The sequence below is a fragment of the Pteropus alecto genome, unplaced genomic scaffold, assembly GCF_000325575.1.
Source record: "Pteropus alecto unplaced genomic scaffold, ASM32557v1 scaffold152, whole genome shotgun sequence".
Taxonomy (NCBI): Eukaryota; Metazoa; Chordata; class Mammalia; order Chiroptera; family Pteropodidae; genus Pteropus; species Pteropus alecto.
Window position 1 is genome coordinate 1009420 of NW_006432227.1, and position 19153 is coordinate 1028572.

General features: G+C 33.5%; 1 protein-coding gene across 2 annotated transcripts in view; it reads left to right on the forward strand.

Moving 5' to 3' along the window:
• The window catches only part of ZFR (zinc finger RNA binding protein), a 67235-nt gene that overhangs the window by 7011 nt on the left and 41071 nt on the right, over positions 1-19153 (forward strand). For both annotated transcript variants that reach the window (XM_006907109.3, XM_015585730.2), the window contains exons 3-5: positions 11452-11734; positions 13452-13596; positions 15489-15707. In XM_006907109.3, coding sequence (XP_006907171.1) covers positions 11452-11734; positions 13452-13596; positions 15489-15707 — 647 coding nt within the window. The remainder of the gene's footprint in view (positions 1-11451; positions 11735-13451; positions 13597-15488; positions 15708-19153) is intronic.

Here is a 19153-nt window from a genome sequence, read left to right on the forward strand (position 1 = left end):
AAGTACAGTGCCTGGCATACACCAAACATTAGTAAACATTTTTTGAATGGATGAAAGAAAAATAGAAAAAAATAGAGCTTTGGTTACGAACTTGGGTAACATCTGTGTTTAAAGATAGGGCCAGAGAAAGAAACAAATACTGGATCGGGGTAGAGCTGTGAGAATGTAGTGTCATAAAAACCGAAAGGAGAGGTAGTCAGCAGTGTTGGGGCTTGAGAAAGTTTGGATTAAGGATTCAAATTATTGATATAATTTTAATGGGTAGCTGTTACAGGAAAATTAGAGTCGTATCATTTGGATCTACAGAAAGACTGGCATAAAATTTTGCTTAAAATTTTAGTTTTTATTAAAAAATTATTGGGGAGACAATAAAATCTAATAAGTTTCAAGTGTACAGTTCAACATGTCATATATATTGCATGTGTGTTCACCACCTAAAGTTATATTTCTTTTTGTTGCCACATATTTGACCCCTTTTACCCCTGTTCCCCCTCCCTCCCTTCTCTCTGATAACCACTAGTCCACTGTTTATGTCCGTGAGACTCTGTCCTGTTTGTTGCTTTTAGATTTATATCCCACATATTAGTGATATCACATGGTTTTCAACTTTTTCTGTCTGACCAACTTATTTCACTTAGCATGATTATTTCAAAATCCACCTATGTTGTCACAAATGGCAGTATTTCATTTCTTATGGCTGAGTAATCCATTGTATATATGTACCACATCTTTATCTAATCATCTATTGTAGGACACTTTGCTTCCATAAAATAAATTTTTAAATTTAATTTAGTATTTAAATTAATTCTGGAGGGTCCTAGAGGTCAAATGAGCTTAAAGTATTGGGATGGGAAGCACTGTGTTTGAAGATTTTTTAATTCATTTTTTTATTTCCGCGAAAAGATATACAGTAGTCGTCCCTTACTCACAAGGAGTAAGTTCTAAGACCCCCCAATGGATGCCTGAAATCATGGATAGTACCAAACTTTATTCTAGTTTTTTCCTATACATACTTACCCTTTTGAAGTCTGTATACAGTAGTCCCCCTGTATTTACGGTTTTGCTTTCTGTGGTCAATCACAGTCTGAAAATATTAAATAGAAAATTCCAGAAATAATTCATAAGTTTTACATTGCGTATTGTTCTAAGTAACGTGATGAAATCTGACACCATTCTGCTCCATCCTGCCTGGGGTGTGAATCATCCCTTTGTCGTCCAGCATATCCACACTATACACTATCTGCCTGTTAGTCAGTATAGTGCTTGTACTCAAGTAACCTTTGTTTTTTTATAATTGTTTTTTTATTGTTAATATCTTACTGTGAGTAATTTATAAATTAAACTTAATTATAGGTATGTAGAGGATCAAACAGTATATATGGGGTTTGGTACTATCGACAGTTTGAGGCTTCTACTGGGGGTCTTGGAACATATTCTTGGCAGATAAGGAGGAACTGCTACTACAGGCTCAGTGCTTTCTGGAGAAATACATTGCTGTCAGTCAGAACACGTTTTCTGTCCATGTCTTTCACCCACAAATTTAATGCCTGTTTCCATCTTAACTAAGCATTTACCATGCACTGTGGCTGTAACTTTTGCAGTTTGAGGTGTGACAGCAAAACTAGCATGGATATCATTTTCCTTCTTCACAATTTCACAGATAGATTTGTTCTTATGCAAGATCTTAGCAACCTCAGCATATGGGATTTTGGGGTTTTTTGGGTTTGTTTGTTTTTTTTTGTTGTTTTTGTTTTTTTTTTCTTTTTCCCCTTAAGTCCAGAACTTTTACCTTTTCAGTTTTGGGTTTTTTTGGGTTTGTTTTTTGTTTTTTGTTTTTTGGTTTTTTTTTTTGCTTTTTCCCCTTAAGTCCAGAACTTTTACCTTTTCACTTAAAGGAAGCAGTTTAGGGCTTCTCTTTGGCATATCCGAATTGCCAGCATCACTACTCTTGCACTTTGAGGCCATTATTAAGTAAAATAAAGGTCACTTGAAAACAAGCACTGTGATACCACAGCAGTCACTCTGATAACTGAGACAGCTACTAAGTGACTAATGGGTGAGTAGCTTATACAACCTGGATATGCTGGACAAAGGGATTTGGGTGGGACTGAGCTGACTGCAGGAGATTTCATCACCCTACTCAGAACGGCACACAATTTAAAGCACGAATTGCTTGTTTCTGGAATTTTTTATCTACTGTTTTTGGACTGCAGTTGATTGCAGATAACTGAAGTCACAAGAAGCAAAACAGGATAAGGGGGCACTACCATATATATTGTATAAAATGCATCATATTGGTATGGTAGTTAGCATTAAATGGGCAAAAATATCCTTGAAAAGAGATTCGAGTAAATTTGACACCTTTTTATAGGAAAAACAATAAGAAAGTCTTTTAAACAACCGTATGAGGGCAAGAATGCTATGATTTATGAAGATGATTTTTAGCTTCTCTCACTTCCCAAGTCGTACCATGTAAGCGGAATGGTCATTATAAAATGTAAATTTAATCACAATACTACCTGCTTAAAATCCTTCATTGACTATCCATTACTTCAGAATATCTGGTTATCTTAGTTTTATATTTATAGGACTTCAAGATCTTATTCTATATGTTTATAATTCCTTATTCACATTTATGAAATCCAAAAACTTATGAAAATACAAGTAGGTTTGTAAAAAACTCGATAGTAAAAACTGACCCAAAGTGCTTTTTTTATCTCACTTAATGTGATTATTCATACCTTTCCCTGAAGAAATGTTAACACATTTGAGAAATGATGAAAATGTGTTTTTTGTTGAATATTGAAAGTTATGGCACTTGATTTAATTAACTTATGGTGTTCATCCACTTTTATTGTACCCAGTAGTTTGTGAGTTTCTTTTTTGAGCGGTTCTATTTATAAATAGTTACAAGGACTGACATTTCATAACTTTTTATTTCTTAAAGGTCTTCCAAAGAAAACAATTTGCACATTTTTAAAAATTGAATAAAATTTATTTTGTGATTATCCTATGGATTAACTGGTTCCTTTGAAAAGGTCTAAGATTTACAGTATAGGATCTTAGAGATCTTATTTTTCTATATCTTGAAACATTTTGCTATTTCATCATCCTAGGAATTATTTCCTCTACTTTGTCACTTATTTCCAAATATGCTAAAAAAAAAAAAAAGACTAATACAATGGGAAAATGGAAGAATGTTAGAATCACCTAGAAAGGTGTTGCAATAGTGAAATAATTAAAAGATATTGCATTTCCCAGAGTACTGCTGCATCTTTCATGGAGATATGAAAGAAAATAGACTACCTTTTAGTTTTACTTTCAACACAGTTCAGGATTCAGAATTGATCATTTTCTGTCCATACTAGCATAGATAACAAAGTCAACAAAGGAATATGGTTTGATAAATAAATGAGATGAATGTAAAATACAGTACCACTGTGGACTAATGATAATGTTGAAATTGTTTAAGCAAAATCTCAGACTAATAGTCTTTATATACAATGTCCTAGGTTAATTTTTTTAACTTAATCAGTGAGCAAACACTGTATTTCTAAGTATGAAAAGGGAAATATGGTATTCTTATCTAGTCAGTCAGTAGGAAGGACGTCATGTAATATTCTGTGACAGTTCAGGCATTCTGTATTGCTAAATGTATGTGGCAGAATTCTTTCCTCTTTTGTGATGTTTGTGCATCAGAATTTACTTGCTATGATTCATTAGTGGACAAATGCTGAAGGCAGGTGTGTATACAAAGGTTATTGGAAGGAAATAGATGATGTAAAAATAAAGATTCATTATGAGAGTAATCATTCTAAACCTAAAACTGAAAATGTTTTGCAGTTATGAAGCAAAGATGACCATGTCTCTTCAATAAAATATGAATCAGATGTTTCAAAAAATTTTCTAAGCGTTGCATTTTGACAATTCAAGTGCAAGAAGAAAAACCAGAAATAATGATGAGTTAGAACTGAGAGATATATTTGAAATCCAGAATCAGCATTTATGAGATGGCCATGTTCCAGGTTCATGTGTGAAAGATGATGAGCAATTATGTTCAGAGAACATGGTCTATTTTGTTTATATCCCTTTAAAATCCAGATAATATGGAATAAAAATCTGGATTTATTATGCTTATTTAAAATTTTCCGATATTTTTTCCTCATTCTTACATAAATTATTCATCAAATGACTTCAAAAATGTAAAAGGTACAATGGACCTAGATGGTAAATGGTAAATGGTAATGGCTATTTTTCCTGGTATATTAAAAGTTTAAAATCCCAAGAAAACTACAGGCATACCTTGAAGATAGTGTGATTTCAGTTCCAGTACACCGCAATAAAGTGAGTTATAAACTTTTTGTTGGTGGAGGGTGTTGCCTTCAGTTTGTTCAAAAACAAAAAAACAAAAACAAAAAAACTATGGAACACAATAAAGCAAAAAACACAGTAAAATGAGGTATGCCTATACTAACAATTTTTATATTGCATTTAATCACCCTTTTCCCATATAGCCTACAGTCTAATGAGTTGGTAGAAATTGTAGGATTGGTTATTGTTTTAGTTTTTAAGAAGAAATGGAGCCTGAATTTAAATTTCTTTTAAAATTCTACAATGATACAGTTATTGTTTTTATAGCATTATAAAGGTAATAGGAGCATGACATTACAATAGCAAGTGTAAGGAATAGTTACAGGTGATTTGTCTTTGGGGTGATTCTGTTAGGAAGCCTAATTTTTCATTTTTTTCAATATTATAAAATATTAAATCTAATTTAAAGAAGTTAAATCTGTCGATAATTTTGTAGATACATAAAATACCATAATTTGACATAGAAAAGTCCAACAATGTTGAACATTAGTTTGGACTAATGGAAGGGTCAGATTGTGTTTTGTGTGAAATGAAAAAGAAAGAAAACATGTTAGATCTACCATTTACCTCATGTTATTACCCCAAATTGAAACAAGTACGCATAGACACAGTATGTTTTTTAGAGGAGAAGAAGATCATCTGATAACATAAGTGACAGAAGCTGTCTATATTTTCTTAATGGGAATTTTTTTCACCTCATTTCTTTTACAACATCAGAAATTAAACATTCTGCTTCTATTCTGTAGTGGTTCCTCTAGAAATTTAGCATGAATACTTCACTTAGTCTAAGGTTAATTATTATCCTTACTCTCCTAAACAATAAGAAGACTTAAAATGCTTCAACAATAAGAAGACTTAAAATGCTTCAACCTCGATCAATTCCCTTCTCATTTTTGTGCTACCGTTGTACAGTATTTTAGATTTTTTTAAATCCCACAACCATAGTTGAACATTATTATTGTCATATATTTACCTTTAAATTTACTTTCACATTTACCACTTTACTTAACGTTCATTTATTCTGAGATCATTTTCATTCTTCCTGAAGTAAATTTTTGAGAATGTCCTTTAATGTGGCTCTATAAGTACACTTTTTTAAAATCCTAAAATGTCTATAGTTTGCCCTCCTCATTCTTGAGAAGTCATCATTTAAGTCTCTGCAGGCAATTTTTTCCCCCTCAGGCTCCTTATAAGTGCTTCATTTTGTCTTTGGGGTTTATGGTTTTACTTTATCTTGGTGAGAATTCCTTTTTATTTATTCCTACCTAGGTTTTGTTGGGGCTCCTGAATCTGAGGATTTTTATCATTCATTAATTCTGGGAAATGTCAAGATATTCTTTTTAGAAGTTTCTTCTCTCCCATTCTTTTTCTCCATTTGCAACTATAATTAGATATGTTACCACTCCTTATTTTATCCTCCAGATCTTTTAACCTTTAATTTTTTTCATCTTTTTGTCTTTGGGTGCATTTTGGGTAATTTTTATAGACATTTCTTGTTCACTTATTTTTTGTCAGTCATGCCTAATCAGTTATGTAATGCCTGAGTTTCTAATGATAACTTTTATATACTCTTTCATTTCTGGATGTTCCATTTGGTTCTTTTTGAATATTCATCTAGTTGTTTTGATAAATCACTTGGTCCTTGGTCTTAGATTTGGTAGTCTCTTCTTTAAGTGTACTTATTTTATATTTTATATCCAGTAATTCTAATACTTGTAATCTTTTCAAGAATTTTTCGATTCTGCATACTCTCGCTTATAGTAACTTGTTTCCTTATGGAGTTTGTTGTGATTTTTTTGGTTGAGATTTTCTGTTTCTTGGAATATTGTATCATTTAGAGAGGAATATGCATTTTTGTGGCACTTTGAAGTACTGTCATCCCAGAGATATATTAAACTAATTTCTTGGCTTAAAGTTTTCCTGGTCAGATAATGTGAATTCCAGAACCCAAACTTAGGGGAGGGCTGGCTTGTGGTTAAGAATCATCTGGAAGATTTCTCTCCTTTACCCAGAGCCAGGACTGAGATGGGAGTTTCCTTAAAGTTCTTCCTTAAAGGGGGAAGTGGGTTTTTTCATAATTCACCAACTGTGTTGGTTTCTTGTGTTAGTCCCATAGTTCTAGGCCATTGCTTCCCAGTGCCTTTCATGGGTCTTGCTAACACAGAAAATGGTTTTTGTTCAGCAGCACACTGAGTAAACTGGGAGGAGATTTAGAGCCCTGGATAAAGGTATCACACCTACAGGTAACAGTCTTGGGGCTTTGGTCGCTCATTTTCATGTACTGCTCTTTTTCCCTGAGAACTGTTTCCATGTTAAAGGATAGAAGAAATCATTTTGCTTAAAGGCAAAATAATTAAAGAGCAGGAAAATTGAAAGGTGACTACTCTGAGTTTTCTGTCTCATGAAATGATAGTTCTCAAACTTGTCGTAGGACCCCATGACACCTCTAATTATTGAAGACCCCAAAGAACTTTTGTTCATGTGGATTATAGTTAATACTTATTATAAAAATTTCAAAAATATATTTATTAAATAATTTTAAAATAATAATAAAACTCCTACATGTTAACCAAAAATATCTTTATGAAAAATAATATCTCAGTTAAACTGGTTGGATTCTCAAACCTACTTCTGCATTCATTCTGTTGTAATAAATTGTTTGGATTAAAATACACGAAGGCAATCTGTAATTGAAAAAGAGAGCTTCTCCTAGACCCTCTAAAAGGGTTTTTAGGGACCCTTAGAAGTCTTCAGATCACATTTCGAGAACCTGTATTGTATAGAAACTAAAGGAGGCATACAAATGTTTTCCCTGTTACCAGATGCTACTTATATGGACAAGCTGTTGTGCACATAAGTTATTTTAATTTCTGTAGTGACTATAAATTTAGTATAATATAAAGCCAGGTCATAATAATGGAATTTGAGAGCACTAAAAACGGGCCCAGAGTTGGATATAGGTTAGAGTTGAGGCCAGAAATGTAGAAGTTAAGAGTTGAGTTGGAAAAACTAGAAAGGAATATTTAAATTGGGTTGGTTTGTTAATCATTCATGTTGCCAGTTTGAGAATTTTATTCCAATATCTTTATACTTTTTTTCCACCAGAGTAATACATGATATAATTTTTTTTTAAGTTGCATAGAGAGCTTATAATGAAAACAGCATTCTCTTATTTTCCTTCTCCCCACCTCCCAATTCTACTTCCTGGTGACCCCATATTTTATGTATTCTGGTTTTATTTTGAGCCTTTGTATCACTAAATAATATGCTTCTTTCCTATGTGTTCATTTGTCAACTTTATTCATTTTATTTTGATTTCCTACAATCATAGTTAGGATTTAGTACATACCTTATCGTGCTCATTTCTTCTCTCAGATTCAGTGTGTGGCTATTTGTTACTGTAGACAGTATTACTCCATTTCCAGTTCTATCAAAGGTAGACAGTGTCTTTGTATTATTTTAGGAAAAGAATCTTGAAACTCTTGTGCTTTACTTTCCCTATTTCTCCACTCCATCCCCAACTTAGCTACAGTTTTACTTGTAACATTAACATTATGTTCTGTAATCATAGTTTACCTTCTGTAGTTTAAGTTGGTTCTAAAACTTTATAGCAAAAATTTTCCTTATTATGGCTATAAACAGTATTTAGTCCTATGATTGTAATTTCTAATTTGTTTTATTTTTACAACCCTGTTTCACTTAATAGAAGAAACTTGAGGCACAAGTTAAAAGTGTTTTCTCTCTTTTGACACATACCTACCATTTACTTAGCTGTGATGTCTTTTACCAGGATTGTGCCTTTCTTGCAGTTTTATATTTCCTGAAGTCTTTCATTGCTTTTTTTTTTTTTAATCTCGGTGCTTTGATTATATTTTAAGATTTTTTCCAAGCTCCCAATCTGTCTGTTGTCTGATCCTCTTTTCCTGAACATCTTGCTCCTGGAGGCTACTTTCCTTCCTTCTATTCCAATCTAAGTTCATTGCCTCTGGGCCTGCTGCATGTCTGCTGACCTGGCCTTTCATGTCTCCTGGGTTTGGATCTGCTGTTTACAGAATCCCATGATTTCTTTCTTGGTTTATTATTTGTTTATTTTTGCCAAAATATATCTTCATGTAGCATTCTAAGAAGAGGTATGTAGGATGTAAGCTCCTTCAGGCCTTGAATGTCAAAAAAAATCTATATTCTGCCTTAATAGTTTAGCTGGGTGCAGAATTCTACATTAATAGTCATTTGCCCTTGAATTTTGAAGACATCGTGTTGTCTTCTAGGCACTAGCATTATAAATAAGAGTCTGATTTTTCATTTAGTTGTGTGTAGGTGACCTGTTTTTCTTCAAAAGATCTTGTCGAGGTGGTGTGGGGTGTGAAATGCTGTAAATATGTCTCTCTGTGTGGTTCTTTCAATCTGCTTTGCACTGTGTAGGCCCTTTGAATTTGAAAATGTGTGCCTCCTTTTAAGAGTGGGAAATTTTATTTCTTAATTTCTTCTACTTTTTTCTTTAGAATTCTTTCTAGTTCAGTATTGGACCTCTTAGATTTATCTTCTCTTTTATAGTTTTCATATCTTTATCTTGTCTTTATCCCTCAACTTCAACCAATTTGAACTTGATTTGACCTGAATTTTAAAAAATTAACTTGTTTACATAGACTTAGCCACTGGATATTTAATTGAATTGGTATAGTCCAGTCTGGTCACCTACATCACATAAAAGTCAGTTTTTCTAAGGATATTCGAAGTTGAAAGAGAATTTCCCAGATGGGTCTAAGATAACTACCTAGAGACTCTTTATTCTGAACAACAAGTGATCAGCTGCACTAGCCTTTGACCCTCTGGGAATTGGAACTGGATCATCATTCTTCTGATGCATTTAGTGGAAGATATGGTTCCAGCCCAGATGATGTGTAAGTAAGGACCTGGCTATTCAGAGCAGAATTAGGTTAGACAGCCCTAGGGATATATATGGTCAATTGCTAAATACACTAATGTCTTTTTCATATGGTTCCTCAGAAGGGTGACTTTAAAATTTATTGTTCATACTAAGATACTTAGAGTAAAAGTGAGTGCTGTTTATATTTGTACTAGGAAAGTAGGACGAAACCAGAATATATGGTCATTCTTTCCTGAGTTTCATAGATTTTTAAGGATAAGAGGCAGAATAAGTCAAATTGCCAGCCTAGTTAGCTTGTTTAATACACGTTTCACAGAACTGGTGTATTTATATTTTAAATATAATTCTTTTTCTCAGTTCTAGGAATTTTGAAGAAGTATAATGTTAATAGGCATTTTTTCTTAGGGATGTGGAATTATCTGTATAAAACACCAATCCCAGCCCAGTTTTCCATTATTACAATATAAACTTTTCCTGTTTTATAATTGCATATATTTAGAAAAATGAAAGCTTAATTTTAATTTCAAAATATGGAAAACCTCATCCAAATAGAAACTATAAGGGTTACTTTGGACTCTGTTCTGTTTTGGTTTTTTTGGTTTGTTTTTTCTTTTTCTTTTTCTTTTTCTTTTTCTTTTTTTTATTGGGCTGAAATCTGCCACCCTTCCATCCATTGGTTCTACTTCTGTTCTCTGGAGCAGCATGGAGTTTTTTCTGTTAGAACGCAGCTATCATCTGTAGTCACCTTTTCTAGGCTGAATGTCCCCAGGTCTTCTACTTTTTATATGAACTAGTACCCATATTTGTAAGCTTCATATTTATGATTCTCTTTGAGTAATTCCTAATAATCAGGGATTTCCATAATACAGTTAAAACACAATGGCCCTAAAATTTAATTCTGTGTGGTATTTCTATGGTATTGTGCACACTAGTGAAGAATACCCTATACTATAACTCATGAATCATACATTATAGTTTACTAGTGCATCTTGAGCTTATGTCAGGTATTTTTTTTCTTAGCTATTCTTAACTGTTAACTCATATTAAAACTTACAGTCAGCTAAAACCTGTCAGCTAAGTAACTGTTGGAGTGCTCCTTTTTTAGAAGGCATTTCTGTCTTGGTAATAGCTTTAGCAATTTAATTATGAGTGTATTACTCAGAAATCCTAGAACAACAGATACACTTTCATATGCTAACGTTGTTAGGCCTTGGTTTTATGTGATATAGGCTCTCAATTTAAAAGTAAAAAAAAAAATTTTAAGAATTTTATCTGGAATTTTTATTTGATTTACAGTTTTGGAAAATGTTTTTGCCTCTGAGGTTTAAATGGTTATGATCGAAGAGCATCTGACTTAGGTCTCCTTTTGTAACATGTGCTACATTTTTAAGAGAAAATAATGCGTGTAATGAAATGCCTATAATCTGGAAAATTTATTAATAGATATTTCATTGTAGGTTTTGTACCCTAAAACAGAATTTCTTAACCTCTTCACTATACACATTCTTTGGATAATTCTTGGTTGTGGATAGCTGTCCTGTGCATTGTAAGATATGTAACAGCATCATTGGCCTCTACCCACTAGATACTAGTAGCACACATCACCACCACCTTCTCTGCAGTTTGACCATCATTATTTCCAGATACCGCCAAAAGTCCCCTGGGGGAGTGGGGGGGGTGAAATCTTCCCCAGTTGAGAACCACTGCTCTAGAGTATCAGAAGTATTTCTTAAATCAACTGGGTAATAGTTTCTACGTTAAATGTTTTTCTTTATTGGAGTTAGACTGCAGTATTTTTTCTTAATATCTCTTTGTAGAGATTTTTTTTTTAACTGTAGAGCATAATAAAGAACTTCATGTACAACAAATATTTTTAAGACTTTTGAGTTTGATCATTTTTTTTCTTCCTAATACTGCTTCTTATCTCTGTTTGTCATCCCTTCTTTGTGGTATGTATAATCTGAAACATAATGTGTGACTATTTCATGTATTGAGATTAAGGAATGAAAATTATATAATAACTATGGTATGATTAGGAGGTTTATTAAGTTCAAATAAAATACTTGGTCTTTTGTAGTCTGTGATTAAATTACTTGAAACATGCTTTTTTAAAAAAAATTATTTAAGTTGATTACACTCCTAGATTTTAAAATTAAATTGTATTGTGTTTATTCTTCTACTCCACAATATAGCCAGCAGCCAGCTTCGGGTGTAGCCTATTCTCATCCAACTACAGTTGCTAGCTACACTGTCCATCAGGCTCCAGTAGCTGCTCACACAGTTACTGCTGCCTATGCACCAGCAGCTGCCACAGTTGCAGTTGCCAGACCTGCTCCAGTAGCTGTTGCAGCTGCTGCAACAGCTGCTGCTTATGGAGGCTACCCCACTGCACACACAGCAACGGATTATGGTTATACCCAGAGGCAACAAGAAGCACCACCACCACCACCCCCAGCTACTACACAGAACTACCAGGTAAGAAAACTATTAGTTTCAATAGCCTTAATACACAGACTTCAGTGTCCTCAATGTATGATATAATGTCCAAACCAGAGCTTCTGAAACTTGGGTCTTCTAAAATATACCTGAAATGATAGAGAAAAGTGAATGTGTATTCTTAAGAAATTTAAGGGTATAGTCCAAGCATTAAGTTTCCTTGCTGTGAGTTGTATGTTAATAACTTCTCTCAGTCCATTCCACTCCATTTTATAATTGTTTGCTTTAATTAAAAAAAACCAAAAACTTACATTGATTACTGGTTTAAACATTTTAATTTTACCGCAGGTTTTTGAGAAAACTTAAGATATAGGGGAAAATGCCCCTTGTTTGTACTGTGGCATTTGTCCACTTGGAACACACCCGTGTCTCCTTTTTTGAGAACCATGAGCCTTAAGTTATATAGGACAGACAAATTATAGTATCTTCCTGAAACTTATCAAAGGTGAAAATTCTGTTGCCTATACATTCTTCCCCCAGGGTGTTCTTAGTATGTAACCGAAATTGATCTTGCTAGATAGTTAGTTTTTGTTCATCCTTATGGGGACATGAAGATCTAATTATCTTTATAGTATTTGTGTTTATTGTGGTACTTAATTACTGCTTAATTAAATTTGGTCCTAATTTCTTTAACCTTTTTTGTTCGTTTGCTTTTAGTATGTTTTTTAAACTTTGATACTTCTGGACTTTACCTAGTTTTTCTATATTCTTTCTAAAGTATAGGCATTTGTTAAGAAATTGACATTTGAATCAACAATATTAGTATTTGCTATTAATATTTGGCAAGTTACTGAACTCGGAATTCCTTTTGACGTGTGATTATTTTCATTGTTTTTTAATAGGGTGTATGAAGCCCATCATTTTCTGGGTCCTGCCTATTTCTTTAGCCTTTCTACCCTCCTGCCTTCCCATCCTTCCTCATTTTATGCAGTGTCAAAATTCACCCAGCTCACCTTGATCTTCACTGTCTTGGAGATTTTTATATATAGTGTTTCTTCTCCCTGGAACCTCCATTCCCCTTCCATCTGGAAGGTTCTTCTCATTTCTTAATGGTAGTAGAAAATAAGGATGAAGAAAAAGAAAGCTGGAGCAATCAACAAAGCTTAGAATACCTAGGTGTCCTTTACTATGGAGTCCATCTTTTAAAAAAACTGCCATGAATTTTTTAATAATAAAAATATTTTATGATGTTTTGATTTTTCTGATTGTAAAAGTTAAACACTGCTTGAAATTGTTTTGACTTTATTTAATGAAGTTGAAAATGAATTCCCTTTGTATTGAATTTGACTCATGTCTTAGTCTAGGTATATATTTAGTGGGATTTTTTGTTATTGTTGTTTTTTAAGGTCATTATTTTTATTTTTATTTTTTTACCCCCTCTTTAAATCCCCCTCCCCCCACCCCCAACCCATGAATGCTGCTGTTTTCCCCCTAAGAACTGTATCTCTGAAGGTGGGGTGTCTCCCCCTACACGCTTAGAGCCTGGCGCACCCGGGGTATGGTCCGCAGCTCCACCTGGGGCGTGAACCCAGGACTTTCTACGTGTAAAGCAGACGTGCCAACCACTACACTATGGAGCTACCCTATACTTAGTTTTTTGTTTTTCTCTATTACACATTTATATGGTAAAGATGGGGGGATGCGGATTCCTGCCTCTTCACTCATAGCAAGATTTTCTTTCATTCTCTTTCCTTAGGACTCGTACTCATATGTAAGATCCACAGCTCCTGCTGTAGCTTATGATAGTAAGCAGTACTACCAACAGCCAACAGCAACTGCTGCTGCTGTAGCTGCTGCTGCCCAGCCTCAGCCTTCTGTTGCTGAAACCTACTATCAGACAGGTGGGTTTTGTTAAATATACACAGTTTCATTGTATACTATTGAAATATATTATTCATGGTGTTTTTAAATAAAGATAATGTTTTTGAGTCCATCTAAACATTGTGTTATATTACTTTGAGAGGCAGGTTCTAGCCATGTCCTTTTCTTCCTCTGCTAGAATGCGTTTGAGTCCCAAAGAGAAGACCATGGAAACAATTCATAAACATGCTCTTCTCTCTTAGAAGTGTATTCATTTTGGGTCTTTAGCTTATAGTTTCTCCCTGTTGAAATAAGCTGTACAAAAGAAGTTGTGATAACTTTTGGCTGCCTTCGTATCTTTTCCAGAAATTCCCAGAACATAACTGCTGACTGCCTCTGTCACCAGTGGAGACCCTTTGTAGGCCCATATTTTTCGATCATCTTCCTCTGATCTGTAATGACAGTTGGTTCTGTAACCAGCCACTGATATTATAGTTCATTTAAATGCAGGAAGTGTTTTGTTTTCACACAATCCTACATATTACATTTGTAATCTTTAAAGTATGGATTTTTTTTCATGGAGATTTAATTGAGAATTTTTAAAACAAAGTTCTCTGGGTTTTGAAAAGTTGGCAGCTCCTTTATTTTAATTATTTTTGAAGAACCATCAAAAGTGTGAGTAGAGCCTTGGATTAGGAAAGAGTAGAATTGGCTTCTAGTATTGGCTTTACCATTAATGCGGGCAAGTGATTTTTACCTCTTTTCATCTCTGTTCTCTTATTTGTGAGTTAGTTGACCCAGAACTCTCTCGGGTACTTCTAAGATTTTATGCATTTTTTAAAAGTGGTTTAAAAATATTTTGAATTATAATGACCCTCACTTTTCTTATAGTCTACTCTCTAATGATTTGTGAGTGCAGCAATCTCTGGTGAACTTGCTAGTTAATTAAGTTACATTGTCTTAAAAGTACTGAATTATGTAAGAGTCGGATGACCTTGATTTAGTCTAAGTTCTGAAATTGACTGTGACTTGGTAAGTCATTTAGCTCTTGGACATTAGTTCCTTTTTTAAAAATGTCCTCATCTCTGTATTGTGTGGGTCAGATTTCATAGTTTTATAAACTCTTAAGTGCTGTTTATTTAAGCTACCTTAATTAAGCATAAAATGAGTTTGCCCCCTGATATTTGGACCTTTCTCAGTGATTGATGATTAGTGATTGATAATAAGGCTCATAAGATTTTTAAAGTACACATTTGTTTTGAATGTGGTCAAAGGCAGCAGAAAGTTTTGCAGAACTTTTAGGTAGCCCTTTAAGAAGAGCTGCACTCAAGTTATTGATATTTGAAGAATTAAGTCCGTAGCACCTTGTAAGTTGTAATCATATTGAAGTTCACTATGGATAAACCAGTAAAATGAGATTACGGGTATATGAACAAGTTCCATATAATGAAACATTGAAATTTTTACTGTGAATTGAAGTACATGCTTCAAGGCACTCTCTCTTCAGTTTCCAACATTAAGGATAACTGTCAAGTAGCTTGACTAGCCTAATAGACATACACACACTCCTTTTCCAAAAACTTTGTTTGTTAATACCATTTTAAAGTAGTACTGGTATTTTAGTTGTAAATATTTACAAAATACCATTTTGGAAATAATGTGGAAAGCATCTGGGATGGGACAGTAAAATAATTTCTATAAATGTTACATTTTGTTCATTTGGTAATAAGAATTTTACCCCTTTTGCCAAGAAGAAATTACTAGCATCAGATTTACAGTTAATGTTTACACCTATTTTTTCTAGTTATCCAGGATATTGGCCTAATAGTTACACCTTGGAGATATTGTGGGCTTGGTTCCATACCACCGCAGTGAAGTGAGTACTGTAAATGGTTCATTCTTCTAATTTTCTGTTGTCTCTTTCCCAATTTAGCCCCCAAAGCAGGTTATAGCCAAGGTGCAACTCAGTATACACAAGCCCAGCAAACTCGACAAGTGACAGCCATAAAACCAGCCACACCAAGTCCAGCTACCACTACTTTCTCCATTTATCCTGTATCTTCCACCGTACAGCCAGTAGCAGCTGCAGCTACTGTGGTGCCATCCTATACCCAGAGTGCTACTTACAGTACCACGGCAGTTACTTATTCTGGTAAGACAGATAAACAGTGTTTAAATGAATGAAGAAATTAAAAAGAACTTACTAGAAACTATCTTGATTTTCTGTAGAATAATCTTACTCCCAGTAGCAAGAATTGAATTAATTGATAGACCTTAAATAAATATATGTGCCCAATGTGACAAATGGATCATACTCCTAAGTTGTGTGGTTTGGGGTTTTTTTTTTTAGGAGTTTTGCAGAACATGAAATGCTCTTTGGGCATTTGAAAGCTAGTCATGAGTCTTGGGCTTAGCATTACAATTAGAGAAAATAACACTTAGTATTCTACTGGTATTCTGTTTCTTTTCTGACTTTTCCAAATGAATCTGAAAACTCAAAGTTAACAGGGGAATACCATTGATGAATTATATTGTTTATTTTAGCCCTCAAAGAGCTATTTCTTCATATTTATTATCAGGAATAAGTAGTCTTGAAAATATCAGGTAGCATTTGTAAACATCTATAAGATAATGGTTATATAACACAGCTGAGAGGGATAGAGTAGTTTTATTTTTCTTAAATGATCATATTTTTATTTTTTTGTAGATACTTAGTCTTGTACTACTTTGTGGTTTGTTGTTTTACATTTTACTTATTTCTTAATACCTTATCTTGTTACATGAAGGATTTAAGGTGACATGGTCAATTTCAGTTCTTAACCCCTTGATATACTTAGTTGTAGCTTGGGTGTTAGAAGCCCAGCTACTGAATTTAAAAATATTTTTTAATTTCTCAAGATTTTTTTTATCCCTTACCCTGTACCAGATGCTATGCTGGGTGAGTGGTAGGGATACAGTGGTGAATTAGGCAGGCATGGTGTGTTTGGAAACAAGAGTTCATTGTGTCTAGAATATAGGATGTATGGAATAAATATCAGATGAGGCAGGAAATATCAGTGTGAAAAAAAACCTTACAGGCTCCGCTATGCTGTCTGTCTTTATCATGTAGGCAGAAGGAGTACCGAGAGATCTTAAAGACAGGGAGCAATGGGAACAGATTTGTAAGTTAACTGTGACAACCACATGGAAATGAATTGGAGTGAAGAGATATTATTCCTAGATCTGTCGTTCAGAATTGCCCAGATACAGCATTTCTGCCTCTCTTTATCCGATTAACCAGTTATAATTGTAATGGAATTATTTTAATGAAATCTGAGTGGAATGCATTTTTTCTAAATGTCCACATTAGCTTCCAAATAAGGAGTACAATAGTATCCCTTCCTTTATGTACTGCTTTATTACGTAAATAGTACATTCCTATTTTAAAACTAGAAAATACAGAGAAAAATGTTAAATCACTGGACATCTACCCCTAGACCCTAACTGCTGTGTTAACATTTTAGTGCATGTCTTTCTATACATTTTTCCATGGAATTATGGTTTCTTTACAAAAACGAATTTACCTGATACATGATATCATGTAAACTATTTTATTCTTACTGTGAATGTCCTTTCATGTCACTAAATAAAGAGCTATCATTCCTTTGTTTTCCTCCAACTTTTTATTATAGAAAATTTTAATTCTACAGAATAGTTGAAAAAATAATACAAATGCCATATAGCAGTACTTAGATTCACCAGTTATGAATATTTCGTTGCATTTGCTTTCTCCTCTTAAAACGTATTTTCAAATGGGTCAACAATACACAAAAGTTGCAGATGACATGGTGGGTTTTTTGGCCCAGAATTTTTCAGCATTATTTCCTAAGGGCATTCTTTTACATAGCCACAATGCAAATATTATAAAAAGGAATCAAACATGAATATTATCTAATAAATTTCTCCAATTTTCCACAAGTGTCTTTTGTGGCTAGGCTTTCTGTGTGTTTGTGCTTTATTTTAAATTCAGGATCCAATTAGGGATCACTGATTGTGTTTGGTTGTCATGTCTTGTTGGTTTCAGTTTCCTTTAATATAGAATGATCCCCCCCTTTTTTTAATCTTCTCATGACCTTGACATTTTTTAAGAGTTCAGGCCAATTGTAGAATATCCCACAATCTGGATTTATCTGATTTCTTTACATGCTAAGATTATGGTAGCTTTTTAGTCAATAAAACTATGTGAACTTTTCTTTTTATGATATCAGGAGCACATAAGAAATAATGTCAGTTTATTCCTTATTGATGATTTCAAGTATAATTACTGGTTAAAGTGGTGACTACCAGACCTCTTCCTTATAAAGATAGCCTCTTCCCTTTGTAATTAACCAAGTAATTTGTGAGCTTGTTACCCACAGATTGACTTTGACTCTATAATGTTAGATCCTTTGAAAATCTCTTAACGGAATCAAGTTTTAAAGTGAAGTTTGCAGAATCCTTTTATGTTGATTCTTAGGCATTTTTCTCAAGAAGAGTGTCCGTTTCCTCCCCCCGCCACCCCATTGGTATTACTGGACTTGTTCTTTTTTATTCAATGTAGTATGATTCATTACTCTCCCTTTTTTACTTTTTGAGGTACACATTGTCCCAAATTTGGCCATTGGGATCCTTTTCAAACCAGCTCCTGAGTCTTGGCCTTGGTGTCATTAATCCTTTGAACACTTCTTTCCTTTCTAGCACATTTAAGATATTACAGATATGCTTAGATATTTTCCTGCCCTAGCTTCACAGTTAGCCATCTTACAAAAGATCTTTGGTTTCATACATGGTAGTAGTATTTATAAACCAAGATCTCTGTTTCAATATACATATTTTTAATGGCTGTATAATATTTTATTGTATGGATGTAATATATTTTCAAATTTCTGTTTGGGGACACATTTCATATTAGGGAAAAACTAGAAACAACACTGGGTAAAGTAATTCTTGTACGTAAAGATTTGTATATTTGCCAATTTTTTTCACTAGGATAAATTCCTATATCTGGAACTGTTAGGTCAAAGAGTATGCACTTTTTAAAGAATATGTGATACACTGTGTGAAATTACCATTGAGAGATCATATTTAGGGCCTCTGAGTTCTCTGCAGTTTTATATCAGCTACAACTTAGATCAGCTATTTTTATCATTAAAATGAGTTCTAGAATATTGGTACCTACTAAACAGTGACTTGTAGCATGATGAATTTACTACTGAAGTGACATTTTTATTTCTGATAATGTACAATTAAAAATTATATTTCTACTGTTAAAATTATGTACCTTACTAATAATTGAGAAACATTTTTAATAGAAGTACTTTTAAGCAAAACTGTTTTAGCGTTCAAAAATCGAGCTTTTATACTTAAATTAGATACACAATCGTATATACGTTTTCCCATAATGCTTTTACAAATGTATGTTTGTTTGCTCGTAGTAATAGATTTAAACATGTTCTTTAAATCTTTAGCCCACCTTTCAGTGCATGCTTTGACATTTAAAAAACTAAGTAGTAAGCTGTAATTAAATTTGCTTTTTTACTGGTTTTATTAGACTGTGTGCAAATGGAGGAGATTATTTTG